This window comes from Nannospalax galili, unplaced genomic scaffold, assembly GCF_000622305.1.
Source record: "Nannospalax galili isolate Female #2095 unplaced genomic scaffold, S.galili_v1.0 scaffold469, whole genome shotgun sequence".
Lineage (NCBI taxonomy): Eukaryota > Metazoa > Chordata > Mammalia > Rodentia > Spalacidae > Nannospalax > Nannospalax galili.
The window spans coordinates 756,631-778,537 of record NW_008359443.1 but is presented as its reverse complement, the minus strand read 5'-3'; the positions used below and the strand labels follow the sequence as shown (position 1 = coordinate 778,537).

The 21,907-nt window shown below is 51.3% G+C and overlaps 1 protein-coding gene across 1 annotated transcript in view; it reads right to left on the bottom strand.

Moving 5' to 3' along the window:
- The window catches only part of Panx1 (pannexin 1), a 47,437-nt gene that overhangs the window by 8,717 nt on the left and 16,813 nt on the right, over positions 1-21,907 (bottom strand). The window contains exon 2 of the mRNA XM_008823117.3: positions 15,932-16,071. Coding sequence (XP_008821339.2) covers positions 15,932-16,071 — 140 coding nt within the window. The remainder of the gene's footprint in view (positions 1-15,931; positions 16,072-21,907) is intronic.

The window sequence follows — 21,907 nt, the reverse complement described above, 5'->3', positions numbered from 1 at the left end:
TAGGGCCGGTCACCGTCAGCAGGACTGTAAGGGCCGGTCACCGTCAGCAGGCCTGTTAGGGCCGGTCACCGTCAGCAGGCCTGTAAGGCCTGGACACTGTCAGCAGGCTCTTACAGGGTCTGCTGACCATGATCACTCGTGGCCACCGGCCCACTGCCTGATGGCTACTGCTTCTGTTGGTCCTTAACCTAGAGTCTCCCCCTTTCCATTCAATAGACATTAATTTGAAATAACTGGCATCACACGGTGACAGTGCTATGTCCTTTCTAATTCTAGAAGGAAAATAAAAAACAATTCCACTTCCATATTTTGTGGAGCAATTTCTGAACAGAATCCCAATTAAACAGGTAAATGTCACAATGGCTTTTGCTGGGTTTTCTGTTTTTTGGTTTTTCTTCATTTGCTCTAGTTTTAAAGTTCTATTTTTTCCTTCCTTGGAATCTGGGAAAATGCCAAAGAAACATTAAGAAAACTCTTGGCTTCAGGATCCAGCACCTGTCCTATAAAGAGCTGGAATCGCAGTTAAAACCCACAGCATGTCGGGGGAAGGCCCTGCAGTGCTGGCTCGGGCAGATCTCATGCTACATTGACAGAGTCAAGTCACAAAAGCCTCACCATGACAACAGAATCACTCGGGGAGACCTCAGGATCCAGTGGACAACAACAGAGCATGCCAGAGGGGACTCAAAGGTCAGGAGAGTGAGGGGTGACCTGGAACCCGGTCCAACTAGGAGCTTAGCAAGAACAGGAGGCCCCCAAGGCATGGGCTCCACTGAGGCTCAGCTTTGACACTTGGGCAAACGGCCAGGAGCCTCTGAACCTCAGCTTCCCCAAATCTGTGCTCTTGTGACCAAGGTGTCACCAGGATGAAACTGCATACCTCAGGGAGATTCTCAGCATGGAGCCTGGCCTGTTATACATACCTAAATTCACCAGGCCAAACCGATGAAGAGGCCACTGGAGTGGCCATGCTACTTTGAGTCCTCCTAACGACCTCCAAGGCCTATGTGGATTGCTCCTGTTGGCACAGGGGAGAGGGAGCCTGGGTGGTTTCTGGCCTTGGATCCCAAAGCTGGTAAATGACGGAGTCAGAATATATGACTTCAAAGCTCTGACCCCTCTTCCACCTCAACATGCCCTATACTGCACTGCGTTCGGCTGTCATAACTCCATAGCTCCTTTCAGTGACGAGAGGCCAAGGTCATCCTTCTAAATGGACAAAAAATGCCTGCCCTGAACATCCCTGGGAGCAGGCAGGACACATGCCAGACCTGTGCTGTACCTGCAGACAGAGGGGCTACAAAGCCACCACAGGGCTTTCCTAAGAAGTCCACTCCAGCCTTCCCTACCACAAACACCTAACATGCCCATAGCACGTGTGTCAGGACTGATGTGACATTGGCACGTTACTACAAACTGAATTCCAGGGTTTGACTGGGTCCCACCAGTTTTTCCTTCCTAAGATGTTATCCAGGGCACCGTCACCCACTGCAGCTGCTGTGGCCCCCAGTTCCCTTGGTTTTGTTATAGTCCTTGGGCCTTTGTTCTCCATGAAAATGTTTTTTTTTTTTAACTTTAAAAAAAAATTTATTATTTTTATTTTATGTGTATGCCTGCATTGCCTACATGTAGGTAAGTGCACCCATGTCATGCAATGCCCGCGGAGGTCAGAAGAGGCTGTTGGATCCCCTGGGACTGGAGTTATGGACAGTTGTTAGCTGCCATGTGGGTTCTGGGATTCAAACCCAGGTCTTCTGCCAGAATAGTCAGTGTTCTTAACCACTGAACCATCTCTCTTGCTGGTGGGTGACAAGCCCTTGCTGGCTGTCGGTGGGTGACGATGTCCTTGCTGGCTGTCGGTGGGTGAAAATGTCCTTGCTGACTGTCGGTGGGTGACGATGTCCTTGCTGACTGTCGGTGGGTGACAAGCCCTTGCTGACTGTCGGTGGGTGACAAGCCCTTGCTGACTGTCGGTGGGTGATGATGTCCTTGCTGACTGTTGGAGGGTGATGATGTCCTTGCTGACTGTCGGTGGGTGACAAGCCCTTGCTGACTGCTGCTTACATATAATTTTCAATGTTAAATTTTAGGCAGAACTGAATGAGAAATAAGGCTAGTGTCTGTTCACAGACTCCCTGATGCTCTCTTGAATCCTCACTGGGAATCCCTACCATGAGAGAGAGAAGGAGAGCAAAGCGGCCCTGCATGCTGCAGCCCCCACAGCCACTCTGTACTTTGGGGTTCTGGCACGGGGTGGGGTCTCTCAAAATTAACCAGAATTGCAAAGAGCTGGCAGGGCAGGCTGTGTGTCGCTGAACTACGGCTGTATTTAGTTCATAGCTGGTTGTCAGAAGAAACCATCCTTGGTCTATCTTTGCCCCTTGTGATGGCTTCCCATCGCTATAGAAATAAAACTGAGAAGCCATGTTGCTTCCAACATGAGACAGCCAGGCACTTTTTCTGGGAAGCACACGTGGTGGAAATATTTCTCATCTGGGCTTGTGAAATATTTTGATAGGTCACTTTTGTATTGAGGCTGTCTGAATAAGATTTTACCTCAGACCGTTCTAAATTAGCAAGTGTGCGACACATCTAACAAGCCCAAACAGTGTGACAATTAGCACCAATCCACAGTTCAGCACAGTCCACTGAAAAAGAAGATTTAAAGGCGTTGACCCAGCTTTGCCCTCGCTGTCCTTGTGCCCGGGTCACTTCTGCAGGTCCTGGATGGACACACCTCCTTTGTTGGTTTTCCCTGGACTCAAACTTCTCCCACCCCATCAAAAATGAAGACGCCATTCCGCGTGTCTTCATCAAGGTGGTAAATCAACTCAACTGAAATAGGAATCCAAAAAGCACTAGTCTTTAAAAATCTTTTTATCCAAGTAAAGAATGTGCAAAAGCCATCACGTTCCAAGGGTGCCTGCAGGAGAAGGCTTTGTCCCCAGCTCTGCCTGCTCCTTCACCAGGTCTGGGAACGTCTGATGGCATCCCTCCATACAATGTCCCAGTCAGCAATGAGCTCTTCCTAAGACAGCAAGACCCCTCAATACACAGAGAGCCAGGCAGGTGTTCCAAACACAGCTCTTAGCCCATGGACTTAAAAATCTGTGCTGTTTCTGGAAGGGGTTGTGCATTACATGACCTCTGTGTAGAAGGAGCCCTTAGATGACCCAGTACAACCTCCCTCCATAGCCTAAGCCTCTCCTTCATCTGAGGCAGAGTCAGGGCAGCACGACTGAACCACCCTCCCTGAGATGAACTTCACCCTGCCTTACGGATTAAATGTGATATGGATGTTGACTGCAAACATCCTGGGCATCTGCTCTGTGCAAGGCAATGCACCAGACACATGGTCTCTGCAGAGCAAGTGCAACCTCTTCCCAAAGATCACACAGCCTAACAGGTAAAAATCAAAACGCAGGATCGGAGCCCAGTCTGTAAGCGCTCGGCACTGAGCAAGCACATGTGCCCTGGGGGCCAGGGAAGCTTCATGAGAGGTGGAGCTGAACTATATCTTAACACGCAGTGAAGCAAAATTTTTTAAAAAGTCAAACAAAATTAAAATATATTTGCTAAAACTAAGCTCCAATTTTTCCTCCTCTTCGGCCCTCTGAGTATCTACTTTGTTTTTTCTGGAAGCCTTTCTCCTTCTCTGTCTGGTACATTCTCACCCATCCAGGGAACAAGCATAAATTAATAAGCCCAGGAGAAGGAAGGGGAAACAGCCAAGACTGGACAAACACATTAAGTGGAGTTCCTCAGAAGTCCAAGCCCACCTGTGTGCTGGAAGCTTCATCTGTCAACTTGACACCTGGGAAGAGGGAACCTCAATTCAGGCATTACCTCCATGGATTGGCCTGTGGTCACATCTATGCAGTATTGTCTTAATTGCTAACTGATGTGAAGGGCATTATGGGCAGTGACATCCCTGGGCAGGTGGTCCTGGGCTACATAAGAAAGCAGGCTGAGCACCGGCCAGAGGAGCAGGCCAGTGAGCAGCTCTGTGGTCTCTGCTTCAGTTCCTGCCCTGAACTCCTGCCCTAGGTGCCATCCACAGTGAACTGTGGTCAGGATGTTTAAGCCCAGTAGACCCTTCTCCCCAAACCTTTCCTTCTACTTCATCAGAGTAACAGAAAAGTAACGCTGGGTGTGGTGGCGCACACCTCTGATCCCAGTGTTTGGGAGGCAGAAGCAGGCAGATCTTTTGTGAGTTTGAGCCCAGCCTGGAGTACATAAGGAGTTCCAGGCTAGTTGGGGCTACAGGGAGACCCTGACTCTCTCTCTCTCTCCTTCTCTTCACACACACGCACACAGCCAGAACAGCCTGGAACTTCCAGATGTGATACTGTTTGGAAGCAGGGTCTTGGCAGATAGTCACAGCAGGGTGGCCTAATCCAAGGACTATGGACTTGTAAGAAGGTGGGTGAAGACGGACATACAGGGGAGAAGTCACAGGAGGATGGAGGCAAAGACAGGAGCTGAGTCTACCATCCAAGGTCCACCAAGGGTTGCCAGCAACAGCCTGTCCGTCTCATCCCTGCCAGTACCTTGCCTTGGGCTTGTGGCCTACAGAGTGAGAAGAAATTCCTGCTGTGGTGTTTGTTGTGGTTTGTGGTGATTCTTTACAGCCTCTGGGGAACACATCGAAGGTTAATCAGTGACTGAATTATGAAGGCCCCCAACTCCCACACTGTTCACAGAGGGAGGCCATGAGCAGAGAGCATGATCTAATGTGATCTGGGGAAACATCCAGGCACTAGAGAAGGCAGGGAGAGGTGTCAAAGGAAGGGGTCAGGAAGCAGAGAGGCCCAGTGTGAGGGAAGGATGGGCAGAGTTGTGGAGGGAGGGCACACACAGGAAACAGAGAGGAAGGCCTGCAGACACCAGTGGTTTCTGGCTCGTGCAGGGGTACAGGAGGACCACACAAAGAGCAGGGGGAAGACTTGTGAGGTAGACCTAAGGTTGAAGGACTCAGTCCGAGATGTCTATAGTTGGGAACACCCTGGTGGAGCCGGCCATAGACAATCAAAAGTAAGGGAGTCCAGCCTCATGATTCAGGACTTGGCAGCACAAGCAGCGGGCCGAGACGGCTTGGGAGAGCAGGAAGAAACCAGGGACACGCCAACATCTAAGGTCAGGCAGAGAGCCGTGGCAGAGACAGGAAGGAGTAGTCCAAGAGAGGGAAGCCACTGACCAAGAACAGACGACATTGAAGAAGTGAAATACAGAGGTGAGGGACGTCTGTCCTGACTGCAGGCTGTTCAGGTAAGAACCTTAAAGACAGTCCTGCACAGGAAATCCAGAAAGGAGAGCCAGTCCCAGAGACAATGAAGCTCGCAGCTCAGAATGCTCACGGTGAAGATGACACGCTGTTGACTCTGCACTAAAAGGAGGACACCAGGCTTTGTGTGTGGCAACATCTGAGGGATGAAGAGAGACCTGAAGCCAGGCGTGGTGCCACACGCCATTAGTCCCAGTGCTTGGGAGGCAAAGACAGGCAGATCTCTGTGAGATCAAAGCCAGCCTGTCTACATAGCCAGTTCCAGGCCAGCTAGGAGACCCTGTCTCAAAAAAAAAATCACATTTGGGGGCTGGCTCAATGGCTCAGTGGTTAAGGGTATTGGCTGCTCTTGCAGAGGACCCAGGTTCGATTCCCAGCACCCACATGGTGACTAACAACCGTCTGTGACTCCAGTTCCAGGTGATCCAACACTCACTTCTGACCTCTGCAGGCTTCTGCACAAAAATTTTTTTAAATTAAAAATTAAAATAAAAAGAGGCCTGGAGAAGACAGCCAGATAAGATCTCTCCATGGAAGGAGAAAAGGATGGCTGAGCCAAGAAACTCAGCACCATGTATGGAAAACAGGTTCAGCTTGGGTCTGCACACCCGTCTTAAAGTGCTTTAGGAGTTCTAGGCCAGGAGGGCAAAGGTTTCCGGTGGGGTGCAAAAGGTCTCTGCGATCATCCTCTCTGCCACTGGAGCATGAAAACTGTGTGAATGAATGAGCAAGACAGCTGGGATTTGCTTAAAACTCTACTTGAAGACAGACTAGATTAGACTAATGCAGGTCAGTTTGCCAGCCCAGCCCTGGATTTCTGTTTCTTGAAGATGGTGTGGCCTGCAGACTGACTTCACTACAACCCTAGGGCTGTGTGAGAAGCCGTGGTGGCCAGCTTTGATTGTCACTTTGACACAACCTAAAATCACCTGGGAAGAGGCTCAGTGAAGGACTGTCTGCATCAGGTTGGCTGGTGGTTCTATCTGCGGGGGATTGCATAAGTGCGTTATCTGGGGGAAAGCAGCCCACTGTGGGTGGTGCCAGTCCCTAGGCGGGGTCCTGGCTGTGTCGAAGTGGAGAAATTGAGCTGAGCACAAGCACACAAGCATTTGTTTTCCTCTGCCTTTGACGTGGCTGTGATGTGACCAGAGCTGTTTAAGCTCCTGCTGCCTCAACCTCCCCACAATAATGGACTGTAATCTGGGACCATGAGCTAAAATAAACCCTTTCTCCCCTAAGTTGCTTTTTGTCAGAATATGTCTATCACAGCAATAGAAATGAAACTAAAACAGATGTGGAATCACAGACTCCCAAGGGCTTATGACGGGGCATCAGAAAGCACATCTCTGCTCAAGTCTCGAGGTGCTGGGCAGGCACACGATCTGAGGACCACAGCTGCATCAGTGGTACCCACACGGGGCTCCAGGTCAGGACAGCAGCATCAGAAGATCGTGGGATGCTGACAAAAACCACATTCCTGGTGTGAACCCCAAGCTCCCAGAAGGTCTGGGCAGGCCTCAGTTCCCTGTGTTTCACATGACCCAGGTAATGTTAGATGCTTGAGGGGACTCCCTCCAATGTCTGTGACTCTGCTTTAGAGAAATAAAGGTTTGTCCACTTGGTAGGTATTTTTAAATTCTTAGTGATTTTGTCTTTCCAGTTTTCTGTTTCAAGGAGGAACGTCACTCATCAGCGCCTACACTCTGAATCCCAACAAACAAGCAAAACGCCAGAGCTTAGGCAGTCCTCGAGCGCCCTCTGCTGGTCCTCTGGATGCACTCACATGTCCAACAGAGACTTCTGCCACACTCTTAGTGACTCAAGAGGAGAAATGAAAGAAATGAGTTGGTGGGGGTGACTATGCCACTGCGGACGCCTGGAGGGCGACTCTCACAGTGACGTTCACGTAAGCACTGCACTGAACAATGCCTTTGAGGGACTTGAGCCTCCTGGGTTTATCTTGGCATCACTGAACCGAGACGTGTTTAAATCAGTCCTGTACCTCTAATCCCCCGCCACCATGAGAATGCCCCTGAAAACCAAGCCTGGGTCTACACAAGACACAGCAAACCTTCCTCTCCTCTCTTCCACATACGACTTGAATACTCCTTCTGGACTGTACCTTGTTCCGGGAGGACATAACACACGTAGCATGGACATGGACATGGGCTGCCTACACTGGACTTGCAAGTTAGGATATAGAGAGGATATATAAGTAGAATTAAGTGGGTAATTACTATAGTCAAGAGTGGTTTCCAGAAAAGTTCAAGTTGCCCTGGGATTGCTCTACTAGGCCAAGGGGGCCACCCCTACTTCCCACCCAGGACCCACATGACTCAGGGTGCCTTGTTCACACAGTACCCTGTGGACTCCCGGGCCTTCAAGCAGTATGACACAGCAACAGCCCTCAGCCTTATTGAAGCTTACAGAGTTTTCAGGGTAGAAGTGTCACATGAGCTGAGAGTGGTTAGAAAAACATGTGAGAAAGTCAGCCAGATGGAGGGAGGGTCAGGCTAAGGCCAAGCGGGTTCAGGTACCAGAGTGTCTCATTGGCTAAAATAATTATAATTGTTTTTGGTTTTTTTTTTGAGGCAGGGTCTCACTCTATAGCTCTGGCTGACCTGGAACTTAGACCAGGTTGGCCTTTGAACTCTCAGAGATCTGCCAGTCTCAGAGGACTGGAATTAAGGCATGTGCCACCACACTCAGCTGCAATAGTTGTTTTAAAATAAACAAGAATCTTCCTTCAACAGGTATGCCCAAGAGTTTCAGCTGAGGACTTTGTCCAGTGGGGCTTCCCTTCCTCTCACAGGGTCGGGGAGGCCCCAGAGGCTGAGAGGTGGAGGTGGGGAGTGAGTGGTCTAACTCAGTTCCCAGGATCAAGTTCAGAAGATGGTAGCTACCAGAGCTCGTGGCTGTGGTGGAAAGACGTGTCAGATCTTGGAGAGGAGGTGGGATGGGACAGGATAGATGGGACAGCCAAGAGGACACAGAAGTCAACTCTGGGTGGTGAGGGGTGGCTAAGGTCCCAGGTGAGTGGAAGGTGACTGGGGAAGATGACAGATTAGGGCCTGGGATGCTGCGGCCAGCAGCACGAGCATATTCAGGGTATGGAGGAAACTCCAATCTCCAGAGTCACAGAGCTGAGGGTCGCTGGGTGGATTCCGTGCAGTGCAGATTCCCTGCTGGGTGGATTTCCTGCAGGACAGATTCCCTGCTAGACAGCTCTCCTTCAGGAAGACCCTCTGAGGATTCAGCCAAAGCTTACAACAGCTAACTCATCCACAGGAGTCCAGACGTCTAAGAGCACAGAAGTTTACCTGTACCTGTTCACACATGAAACACTTCTCAGATATGAAGAGGGCAACATGCCCTGCACCACGTGGCAGCCAAAGGACCTCAGCCAAGGCATTAATGGCTCTGGCCTCACCTATGAAATAAGGAATGTGGAGGACATGACCAACTGGTTTGAAAGTCACAAGTCTGTAAATGTGGGCAAGACCAAAGAAAACCTTCCTAAACTTGAAAGGAATCCACAATTCTAGTTCTGGGAGTGGGATGGAGAGATTAGGATCAAGGCTAGCGGCAGCATGCTCAAGAGAGCCAGCAACTTCCAATGTCCACTGGTGGGCGGTGGGCCAACAAAACGCTGTGCAAATGTATAGTAGGTATTACTTAGCCTTTCAAAGGAATGAAATCTTCCTACACTAATGCTTCATGGATGAATGTCAGAAAGGTTACGCTAAGTAAGCCAGGAACAAAGGGTGAATGTAGTTACTAACAGGGCCTTGAGGAGACCAGCTCTTAGAGACAGAAAGTAGAGTGGTGGCTGCCAGGAGCTGAGGAATGAGGGTTTACTGTTTAGTGGACACAGCTCAGGAGATGGACAGAGGTGACGGCTGTACAATCATGTGAACTTTATGCCACAAAATGGTATGCTTAAGAACGCCTAGCAAGGCAAATTTTGTACTGATTATGTGTTATTTAAAGGGCGGAGGCTGAAAAGGAGCACTGTGTTAAAGGGGCAGGTCACTGAGTCCGGCCCGCTCAGGCAGCCACACTGACGCTCACATCGGGCACGTCTGGCATGTGCTACTTCTGCACTTAGGCGAAATCCTGACTTCTACACCTGTGTTTGTTTCCCGAGATGGTCACTACCAAATTCCATGGACTGACGGCTCTGAACGGGACTCTTCTCTCTCACAGTTCTGGAGGTTTGGAGTCCCAAGACTGAGGTGCTGGCAGGCACTGTTCCCTCCGAGGCCTCTGGGGACCCCTCCTTGCCTTTTCTAACGCCCTGTGGCCAGTGTCAGCACATGACACAGCGCCACCTTCTCCAGGAGCTTTCCCACACTGGCTCCCTTCTCCGTGTGTCTATGTCCAATTCCTTCCTCGTAAGGGACACCCATTGTACTGGATGGGGGTCTCACTCCACTCTAGCATGAGCTATGTCCAAATAAAGTCACATTCCAGGCTACATGGGGTTACGATGTTGTAGCCTGGAAATGACTTATTCCTCCCAACTTCTTCTGAAGAGGGACAGGCAAGCGCAGGGCACCCTGGGAAGACGGGTGGAGCTACGTGCTGTGCCGGAGACTGGAGGAGGAGGTGTGCAGCTGCTGAGGAAAATAGCCAGGGTGTCCTGCAAGCATGGAAATGAGATGAAGCATTTACAGGCCTGGGGCCCATGAAGCACAGGCAAACGCTGATGGAGACTGTGGGCAGGGTGCGGAAGTGATTGGCGGTGCGCTCCTTGGTCTCCTTGTAAGTTACCCCTGCACCGCCCCCCCTTCAGATGTGTTATGTGGTTTGTCTACCCAGGTCAGGAGCATGAGACCCTGAAGAGAGTGAGGGTGGGTCAAACAGAGCAGGAAGGAGAAAAGTTAGTTGGACAAATTGGCATAGTCTGGCCCAGATAAATGAACTGCAGGAGTCCGGGAAGAACTTGGGGATGTGGGCCTGGGAAAGCAACACCGTTCCTGGTCGGCCGGTTCAGAGTCCCAAATCCAGAAGGGCAGAGATGGGTGTGGCAAAGAGACCTGTGAGATGAGACCCATCCCAGAGAAGCTGGCAGGAACCCAGGGGAGAGGGCAACCAAACCCCATACGCTTAATGGGGTTAGCGATCCACGTGGGTTATACAATGGATTATAAAATATGTAACTAAAAAGGGGCTGGCCATGCAGAAGCGTGAGCCACAGCTGTGTTGTAAATGTGGGGAAACAGCCCAGTTGCGGGTGTGTGAAGATTTGTTAAAGGTTATAGAAAGGCTAGAAAAACTTTTACAGGCCTGGGACACAAACAGAGCACCCAGAGAGGGGGCGTGGCCACTTTGCAAAATGAAAGCTGTGCCCCAGGCAGGGGAAGCTGCAAAGGCTGGGGAGGTGCTGGCAGACCAGGTGCAGAGCTGGAGAGAGGAAAAAACGGGGCACTTTGACTTGTGTGAGGTCCAAGGACTCAGAGGAAAAGACAGGGGTGGATTGGCCCTATGAGCTGTTGGTCAGAGAGAGATCCTAGAGGTCCTCAAATTCACCAAGGATATTACCACTAACGTCAGTTATACACTAGAAAGGTCAGTAAGGCCATGTTGCTGAAGTCACTGCATGTTGTGAGTGCGGGAGAAGAAGAGATGGAGCTGAGACTAAGCCAAAAACTCTATGCCACTGGATGGATGGCGTTCATAGTGCCAGAAGGCACTGTGCAGATGTCTGGGGAAGAAAGGCTCCCCTGTGATTCTACTCAACAATGGACCCTGCGTGCTGCACACTATGGACATGCCAAGCAATCCCTTCCAATGCAATAATGACTCAACCAACATATGTACAACTGACAAATTTCTAATTGGATAAGGCCCACTCCTAGGGGTGGAACACACATCTGGTGCTGTAGATCAGGCCAACGCCTTGTGTCAAGAAAGGCTACAGGCCCTAGCGGGTACAAGTACACTGTTTAATGAATGTGGTACACCTACTGGGATATCTTCTAGGCATTTGTATTTACATTCATGTTTATTTAGACGTGTCTACTTTCTTCCATTTGTCTTTATAGTAGGGGAAACACCACTGAGAGATCAATGGCCACATCTTGAAGACAAATGATGGGGAGGCCCAAGAAATCACTATCTTGCCAAGATACAAAAGAGATCGCCCTACATCTGTCACCCCCTCCAAGGCTCAGGGACCCTTGCAGAAGATTGGTGGAAAGATTGTGAGGGTGGAGGAAAGGGGTGGAGTGTAGCCCGGAAATGACTTGTTCCTCCCGACTTCCTCTGAAGAGCCATAGGGAAGTGCAGGGCACCCTGGGAAGAAGGGTGGAGCAACCTAGCCGGAGATCGGAAAGGAGGAGCAGGAGGTGTGTGGCTGCCGTGGAAAATGGCCAAGGTATCCTGCAAGCGTGGAAGCAAGATGGGGCATTTACAGACCTGTAAAGAAGGGAGTGTGGGCCCATGGGGTGCAGGTGGACGCTAATGAGCCTGTGGGCAGAGCACAGTGATTGGAAAGGCCACCACAGGGCTACATGGTCTCTTTGTAAGTTACCCTGCACTGCCTTCTATAAACTCAAACTAAAAATGTCTTATATTAGCTGATGGGGCATTTACAGACCTGTAAAGAAGGGAGTGTGGGCCCATGGGGTGCAGGTGGACGCTAATGAGCCTGTGGGCAGAGCACAGAGTGATTGGAAAGGCCACCACAGGGCTACATGGTCTCTTTGTAAGTTACCCTGCACTGCCTTCTATAAACTCAAACTAAAAATGTCTTATATTAGCTTGTGAGCCTGGGGCCTTGGGAGGGAGCCTCCCAAGAAGGGAAAAGAAAAAAAAAATTGGTGGGCAGATGTCAACATATCTTTCAGAGGACATTATTAACCCATGACACCACCCACAAATAGCGATCTGCCACAAGTTACTGTGTTAACAGGCTGATATTTACAGGACACCCTTCTCCAACAGCATGCAAGCCCTTCCCATTTTCCTCTCCACCCCCAGCGCTGTCTTCTCTGTGGGCACCTCCTGACCCATCAACTCTCCATACCAGAGGCCCCCTTGGACCCTAGTTAGCTTTAACTGTCAATGTTTCCTGCCTATGGTTATCTGGCAGGAAAGCCTCGATGTGGAACTTCCTAGATCAGATTGGGCTGTGGGCATATCTCTGAGGCACTGTCTTATTAATGGATGTGGAAGGGCCCGGCCTACTGTGGGCAGCACCATCCCTAGACAGGTGGTCCTGAGCTGTGTAAGAACACCAAGCATGAGTCTGAAAGCAAGCAGCATGCCTCCATGGTTCCTGCCTCCAATTCTTGCCCTGGCTTCCCTCAATGGTGGACTGTGACATAAAATCCTTTCCTCCCCACACTGCTTTTGGTCAGAGGGTTTTATTGCAGCTATAGAAACTACCCATACCATCTACACCAACCCCACAGGAGTCCAGTCTCACAGCTTCCACACCATCATCCTCCTGACAGACTGCCACATTTATAGCACTAACCCATGATGATCTCTACCTCCTATTAGTATGTCCCAGGGGCCATGGAGCAGCTCTTTGTTCCTACTACAGACCTGCCTCTACAAGCCTGCCTCCCTCCAGCCTGCCCAGGCCCCTGCTGGCCCAGCAGGGTGGTTTCTCCTGGACAGCACCACACCCCACGGTCCCCAGGCAGCACCTCTCCACCTTCTCTTTCCACCTGCACTTGATTCCCCAGAACCCTGACATCACACAATTTTCCTGGACCCCAGACCTTCCTCACATTACACCCAGCCTGATGCTCACTTCCACTCACCAGGAGGAGACACTCTCTGAGAGGGAAGAAAGGTTTTTGGAAGCAACCATCTACTGCCATCATCCTTAAAAACTTTAAGAATTTTTATTTATGTGTGTATCTTTCTGTGTATAGGTGTTACGTGTGTGGGAATCCATGGAGGCCAGAAGACAGCATCAGATTCCCTGGAGTTGGAGTAACAGGTGACTGTGACCCCCCAATATGGGTGCTGGGACTTGAACTCAGATCCTCTGGAAGGATGTGCTCTTAAGCGCCAAGCCATCTCTCCAGCCCTACTGCCATCATCCCTATCTCTTCTCTGCCCATTCACTCTTCACCCACGACCACCTACCCCCTGGCTATCACTTCTCCACTAAATCCCTCTTGCCAGGATCAAGAGGATTTCAGTAAGTCTGAGTGCAGCAGGGAGATTTAAGAGGTCGCCCCTCTGCCTGCAAACCCGCTTGGGGGGCTTCTAGGAAAACCACCCATGCTTCCCTTTTCCATCTGGCTTTTCAATTCTCCTGCATATTCATTTCACCATCAGTGAGCTCTCTGAGAAAGGGACACGCCATCTGTGGCCCTTTGCTACCAGGCACACATCTTAGCACAGGGCCCTGGATCACCATCAGCTAATAGGAACTCTCTGTCACTGTGTTCACCCTGAAAATCTCCATCTGACTCTCCCAGGTTGCTGAGACTTTCTCTGTATTATCTCAAATGTTTGAACCCACTCCTAATGACTGTCCATGGTTCTGATGTGGACCTCCTATGAGGTCTGTCTGTGACTTTTCCTGGGTTTCCCTTCATACCTGGTATAGGTCAAGTGACTGCTGAACACGTGTGGAGAGCCAGGGTGCACATCTGAGGCTCTAGAGGGTTAGATGGTGTCCCCTTCCTCCAGAGAGGACTCAGCTTCACTTCTGGCAGGCAGGCAGCCTAGAGACACCAGCAATGGCAAACACAACCCCCATCCCGCCATCTCCCCACCCCCATCAGTGAAGTGGTTCAGACCAGGACTCTGATCCCTGGGAGGACCTCAGTAATCCTGAACCCTTTACTTCCAAGGAGAGGCCTTCGAGAGTTCCAACTCTAAGCCAGGAACCAGGGTTCCTCCAGCCTGGCAAGTCCTGATTTCTGTTTCTGACCCAGTCCTATGAGTCCGGCAGGAGCTCTGCTCAGACACCCAGAACATGTGAAGAAACAAGCTCACCTCTCACCATCCAGTCTTCAGGCTTACTCTCTCATCAAACTAGGTAAGCCAGGCCTTGGCCACCCACACTGTTTCTTTGGGGACATAAGGATCTGGGAGTCTACAGACTGGGTTCTGTCTGTATAGCTGCAACCCAGTCCCACAGCCCCTGGGCCTTGTCTCTCAAAGCTCCCTTGGCGTTTCTTGTGAAACATCAGAAAAAAACTTTTTGAGCAGTTTCTTCCTCCAACAGTTCCACAGCCACTGACTTTCCTGACAGCTCTTACTGTACACAGTCCCAGCTACGGTCCGTGGCTGAGCTAGTGCCAGCCCAGGAACAGGTAGCAAACTGGCATCTCTATAATTACAACATGGACTTAATCGCAGCAGCGTGGACTGAGATTTGCAGTGAAAGCTGTTCAACTTCTAGAGGTATGCATGTTTGTGCCGCAGATCCTTGTGATGTGCAGGCCCGACAAGCAAATCACACAAAGCAGACGAGGACTCGGCTCAACGCTCAGGTGGCAAATTAAAGGGAAAAAGCCCAACCTGGACTCACTGTGGGGCATCTCCATGCTAAAGTGCATGCAGCAAACAGTGGGGAGAAGACAAGGTTAGAGCCAGCCAGAGTCAGAGCACACAGAAACAGCCCTTTTTTTGGTCTTTTTGAAACAGGGTCTCTCTGTAGCCCCACCTGACCTGGAACTCACTATGTAGGCCAGGCTGGCCTTGAACTCACAGAGATCCACCTGCCTCTGCCTCCCAAGTGATGGGACTACAGGAGTGCGCCACCATGTCTGGCAAGAAAAACAAAACAAAAAAAAAACAAAAAAAATCAAACAATAAAAAGAAACAGCTCTTTTTAAGAAGAGTACCGATGGTGTCAGCTGCTTTGAAACAGCAGAAGGTCCACTGTCAGCCTCTGGTTTTACAGAAGATACAAGAGTCTGTTTTCTTCAGTGGATAAGAACGTAAAGAGATGCACAAATGTTTCACTTGTTTTTGTTTTTAAATCAAAGACAAAAGAACCAGTAGATGAAGGACAGGCTGAAGCCCAGTTCAGCTTTCATCTTTGTAGAAGACTCACGGTGCCACACCGTCACTCAAAGAGAAGACCCAAGACGTCAGTCGTCATCCAGAGGGAAGCCTGAAGACATTACATCATCACTCACAGAGAGACCCAAGAATTACATCGTCACTCACAGAGAAGACCCAAGGTGTCACATCATTCTCACAGCAGAGAACAAAGACACCGTGTCATTACTCACAGAAGACAAAGTCACGTCACCCTCAGATTTGTGCCCACACGTGCTAACTCCAGCCCAAATTTCTTACTCTCTAACCCTGGGTTCCTCCATCCAGTGCTTCCCTGACTTGCCTCTTCTCGGCAGGCTATGCAGCCTGGATAGTCATGTTGCTTGTGGAGTTTCTCTCTTACCTTTCACTGCACTGACCTAAGAGAAATCAACTCCAAACCTGTGTCCCCAGGAGTTATCACCAGGCTTCTGGGTGCTCCAGGCCCATAGTCTTAGAAGCAACTCAACTATACAGTAGTCTATATTTTTCAAGAGATCCTGTACGTAACAGAAAAGCCACTGGCCGGTAAACTATGTTGGAGCCCAGCCTTGTTCAGAGGTACAGAGAGCACAGCTTCTCCACCCCCGATTTCCATATCCTCCATGTGGAAGTGTTTCCTGTTACCTTGTGCAGCCACAGCGGGAGGTTTCCAGCCTCACTCTGCAGCGAGCTCTTCTGCTGCACTGCGGCCCAGCAGTAGGAATCCACGAAGGAGGCCTGGCGCCAGGAGAAGGAACTTGGGGAGAAGCAGCTTAACTGGGTTCCTGAGAAGCAAGGAGAGAGTTCCGGATGAGTGAAGTGTGGGGCTGCACCCTCCCACCACGGGGTGGGGCAGGGGGGCACAATTTGGGCAGTAGTAGTAAAAAGTTTCTGAACACGTAACTCAAATGCATCATGAATCCCAGGTCTCTCTACAAGTGCTTGTCCGTGCTGCACTGCACAACTTCCCTACTACAGTCTTGGCTCCGAACACAGGGCATGCACATTGCACTGCGTATGTGTCACTACACAATGCCATAGAACACAGCCTGAAATGCCTGGGCTCAGATTCGAGACTGCGGTATGAACTGCAGTGTCTTTACTGTACATAAAAAGTTTTCTGCTTGGTTATAGGAAACCAAGACTTTACTATTTCCATCATGAGGTAAGGACCAGCCTAGGGAGCCTTGGTTTGTATTGCGTTAAGACAAATAGGCATATTCATCTCTTTAATATGCAAATTTGCTGGTTTTTTTTACTTGGTCAAATTTATTAGGGCGATAGCCATCCATGGTCCCTTAGTCAGATTCAGAACCCATGGCCCTGAGGGAGCTTGTAAAGGCAAAACCCACAAATACAGTGAGAATTTCATCACACATGAGTAATGAATGCCAGGTGGTCCTGAGCAGGGTGAGGGCAGCCCACGTTAGCAGACAAGCAAACTCCAGAAGCCAGAACAAGCTTGTGTTAGTGCTTCCCTTAGCAGCTGTACAGAGCCCTTGACAGCGAGGCACTTTCTGATCACTGCTGTTACTTAGGCTTCTCGGCCAGGCAGAAGCACAGCTGCACTGTCTGGGAGGTGACCAAGGTCAGCCACTCCAGAGAAAGCACTCTGCTAAGGGGAAGCGGCTAAGCTCAGACCTGACCTTGAATTTTTACTTAGTGGCACAATTATGCGCACACACACTCACACACAAAGGAATTGTGTTAAATAAATGTATGATTTACCAGTAAATATATATATATTTATATATATTATATATAAGATATATATATTATACATATTAGCTATTTACTGATAAATCATACATTTATTTATTTTAACAGAACTCCTTTGTGTCTGTGTGTGTGTGTACCTGTTTTATATACCTGTACACCCCAGTTCTTAGAAAACTTTCTTGGTCAGAAAAAGGCCACAAGTCTAATTTAAGTTGTGGAGCAACAGGACGGAGGTGGGGGGTACGGTGAGGAGCGCTGAGGTGAGGGGCACTGAGGTGAGGGGCACTGAGGTGAGGAGGAGCACTGAGGTGAGGAGGAGCACTGAGGTGAGGAGGAGCACTGAGGTGAGGAGGAGCACTGAGGTGAGGAGGAGCACTGAGGTGAGGAGGAGCACTGAGGTGAGGAGGAGCACTGAGGTGAGGAGGAGCACTGAGGTGAGGAGGAGCACTGAGGTGAGGAGGAGCACTGAGGTGAGGAGGAGCACTGAGGTGAGGAGGAGCACTGAGGTGAGGAGGAGCACTGAGGTGAGGAGGAGCACTGAGGTGAGGAGGAGCACTGAGGTGAGGAGGAGCACTGAGGTGAGGAGGAGCACTGAGGTGAGGAGGAGCACTGAGGTGAGGAGGAGCACTGAGGTGAGGAGGAGCACTGAGGTGAGGAGGAGCACTGAGGTGAGGAGGAGCACTGAGGTGAGGAGGAGCACTGAGGTGAGGAGGAGCACTGAGGTGAGGAGGAGCACTGAGGTGAGGAGGAGCACTGAGGTGAGGAGGAGCACTGAGGTGAGGAGGAGCACTGAGGTGAGGAGGAGCACTGAGGTGAGGAGGAGCACTGAGGTGAGGAGGAGCACTGAGGTGAGGAGGAGCACTGAGGTGAGGAGGAGCACTGAGGTGAGGAGGAGCACTGAGGTGAGGAGGAGCACTGAGGTGAGGAGGAGCACTGAGGTGAGGAGGAGCACTGAGGTGAGGAGGAGCACTGAGGTGAGGAGGAGCACTGAGGTGAGGAGGAGCACTGAGGTGAGGAGGAGCACTGAGGTGAGGAGGAGCACTGAGGTGAGGAGGAGCACTGAGGTGAGGAGGAGCACTGAGGTGAGGAGGAGCACTGAGGTGAGGAGGAGCACTGAGGTGAGGAGGAGCACTGAGGTGAGGAGGAGCACTGAGGTGAGGAGGAGCACTGAGGTGAGGAGGAGCACTGAGGTGAGGAGGAGCACTGAGGTGAGGAGGAGCACTGAGGTGAGGAGGAGCACTGAGGTGAGGAGGAGCACTGAGGTGAGGAGGAGCACTGAGGTGAGGAGGAGCACTGAGGTGAGGAGGAGCACTGAGGTGAGGAGGAGCACTGAGGTGAGGAGGAGCACTGAGGTGAGGAGGAGCACTGAGGTGAGGAGGAGCACTGAGGTGAGGAGGAGCACTGAGGTGAGGAGGAGCACTGAGGTGAGGAGGAGCACTGAGGTGAGGAGGAGCACTGAGGTGAGGAGGAGCACTGAGGTGAGGAGGAGCACTGAGGTGAGGAGGAGCACTGAGGTGAGGAGGAGCACTGAGGTGAGGAGGAGCACTGAGGTGAGGAGGAGCACTGAGGTGAGGAGGAGCACTGAGGTGAGGAGGAGCACTGAGGTGAGGAGGAGCACTGAGGTGAGGAGGAGCACTGAGGTGAGGAGGAGCACTGAGGTGAGGAGGAGCACTGAGGTGAGGAGGAGCACTGAGGTGAGGAGGAGCACTGAGGTGAGGAGGAGCACTGAGGTGAGGAGGAGCACTGAGGTGAGGAGGAGCACTGAGGTGAGGAGGAGCACTGAGGTGAGGAGGAGCACTGAGGTGAGGAGGAGCACTGAGGTGAGGAGGAGCACTGAGGTGAGGAGGAGCACTGAGGTGAGGAGGAGCACTGAGGTGAGGAGGAGCACTGAGGTGAGGAGGAGCACTGAGGTGAGGAGGAGCACTGAGGTGAGGAGGAGCACTGAGGTGAGGAGGAGCACTGAGGTGAGGAGGAGCACTGAGGTGAGGAGGAGCACTGAGGTGAGGAGGAGCACTGAGGTGAGGGGCACTGAGGTGAGGAGCACTGAGGTGAGGAGGAACACTGAGGTGAGGAGGAGCACTGAGGTGGGGGGCACTGAGGTGAGGAGCACTGAGGTGAGGGGCACTGAGGTGAGGAGGAGCACTGAGGTGAGGAGGAGGCACTGAGGTGGGGGGCACTAAGGTACTCCAGGACACACTAAAACAGCACCGGGATAGGGCCATCTGGTAAACACTGGCCATGACAGCGACATGGACTCAGTTGGGGGCGACTTCCAGAAAGCAGTGAAACCACCATAAAATGAACAAGGGAAACAGAGCCCAAAGGTAGTCAATACAGACAGAACTGGCCAAATTTTGGGGGGAAGGTCTGAGAAGAAGCAGTGTGGACAGGTAGGGAGCGGGTGTCGGCGCCCAGGCTACAGTGGAATCAGTGCAGGAACGTGGACTTCTGTGTGTGTTCCAGTGGGCGTGTGCAGCCAGACGGACACAAATGTGGAGACCAGAGGTCACCCTTGGGGTGCTGCTCCTCAGGTGCCACCCACCTTACCTGTTTATCACTATACAGCCCCAGGTGCCCTGGAAATTACTATGTAGCCCTTGGGCCTTGGCCTCTCAGAGATCCTCCTGCCTCTGCCTCTCAAGTGCTGAGACTAAAGGTCACCATGCCTGGCCTCACCTTAGTTTTTGATACAGGGTCTTTCGCTGTGGCCTGAGGCTCACACATTAGCCTGGGCTGGCTGGCCAGTGAGTGCCTGGCTCTGCCGTGCCTCTACTTACCCAGCGTTGGGATTACATGCACATGCCGCCACGCCTGGTGTTTTCTGTGAGTGCTGGGGATAGAACTCAGGTCTTCACGTTTATGTAGCAAGCGCTTCACCCACTGAGTTTTCTCCTCAGCCCCAGGAAAACAGACGTTTTAGAAGAAAAAATAGCAAAGAACATTTGGCCTGAGGAAGAGATGTCTGAAGGAATGCTGGCAAGGGGCCACAGGACAGCAAACCAGTCATTTCCCAAACCCTCTAAGACCAAAAGTGACATAAAGTGTCCTGTGGCCCACGTGGTTCAGATTTAGAAGGTAAACGGCAAAGACTACAAGCCTCCCAACAGGAGATGGAACTGGGCGGGGTGGGAAGACCCGGTCCCCCTCAGGGGTCGTGGTCCTTAGCTTTCTCCACAGCACACTGAGGAATGTGACGCTGCACACAGCTGCTGGAGGCTGGACTGGGACTGGCAGTCACTCCGCACTGATCCACGTGGTCTCAGGTGCCAGGACAGAGCTGTGATGTCTTCCCTGCTCACTGGGCAACCTCTTGCCCGGCTCATTCCCCTGTCCCCATCGTGTGTATGGGGTTGGGGTATGTCACAGGCACAGGGACCAGCAACCCCCACCTCCTGCCAAGCATGCTCTTTCCTACCTCCCACCCAGGGTGGGGGATGTGCTAAGAGCCTGTCTGCGGGCTCTGCTGTATTTAAACCTCACTCTGCCACTCGGCTGGCTGGGTGACTCATCGCTGGTAAGTCACTTAACCTTCCAAACCCCGAGTCTCTAATGGGGATTACATCAGCATCAGCACTGCACACTGCTGTGCAGACAAAAAGGGAGAGAGTAACTGACAGTATTTACTACAGTGTCTGGTCCCCTGGGTGCTCAGAGACCCACCTTTCCAGGTGAAGTAACAAGCAGTTTCTACCCACCCGCCACTCTCCCTTCCCTGTGCAAAGGGGACGAGGGGAAGGAGAAAACACTGAGCCAGGCTTCCCTAGACTCCTCCAAGGGCCACCTTCCCTGAGAGGGGGAAGCCTGTACATCATGTCTAGAGAATGCAGTGAGGCCTAGGATATTGTCAGGAAGGTAGACTTTTGGGGTGGTGCATGGTCAAGGACCTGATCACCCCTTCCTCCTCATCAGGTGACACAACACCAAGGTGTTAAGAAAGGTCTTCACAGGGATGCCTGGCGGGGAGCATCCTGAGCTCATCAGCCATTGCAAAGTGTCTTATGCAAAGTGTCTTATAATAGGGACACTGTGGGTGGGAGTGGCTAAGCTATTTCCAGGCCCTTCTGACTCCCTTAGCTCATGTAACTTGGGGTCTCACGTTTTAGAAACGTGGTAGTCAGGGTGCAGGTCTCATTCTGGATTCCCCTCATGCTGCTTCTGCATCACATGATCTTGTCAAGGTTCCTACATCATGACCTACCAAGGGTTACATGGGCAGCAGCAAAGGACAAAGGGGATGATCAGCCCCCAGGAATGCGAATGGGATGGTTCTGGTAAATTTGTTGGTAAGCTTCCTGCTTGGGAACACTTGTCCAAATAATCATGAAAACAGGTGGTGCTGTTAAGAGTTCATGAAAACCTGCCTGGCTTGGAATGTTCCTTGGGTGTTACCCTAAGAGCACTCATCTCTAACACTTAGGAACGTTCTCTCTGGAGGAGACTGTGCCTCGAGCTCTGTCGTGGGGTCTGAGTTAGGGATCTTCCTCAGGACAGTGGCAGAAACTCTTGGAAAAGAAAAATAAAAACTGCTAGACATTTTATAGCAAAGCTTTTGTAAAAGAGAGAAGAAACTAGAGAGCTATAGATTGAGGGCATGTCATGGTCCCCAGGAAACATCCCTCCTCTAGAGAGGGACAGAAGGAGAGGCTGCAGCCAGCTGATACTAACTGGCACCCACCAGTTCCTTCAACTGCTGCCTATTCTAAGCCTCACAGTCATGAGGAAGAGCTAATCTTCCTTTACCCTGGAGGAAATCAAGGCTCAGAGTGGTCCAGCTTCACCCCCCACCCCTCCCCATACCTCTAGACTTGGTCACTCCAGCAAGGCCCCTCTGGAGAGTCCTCACTAGGGTCTGGGGAGGATGGAATGGCCTCAGCAGGTGGTTCCTCCAAGCGGCCACAGGTC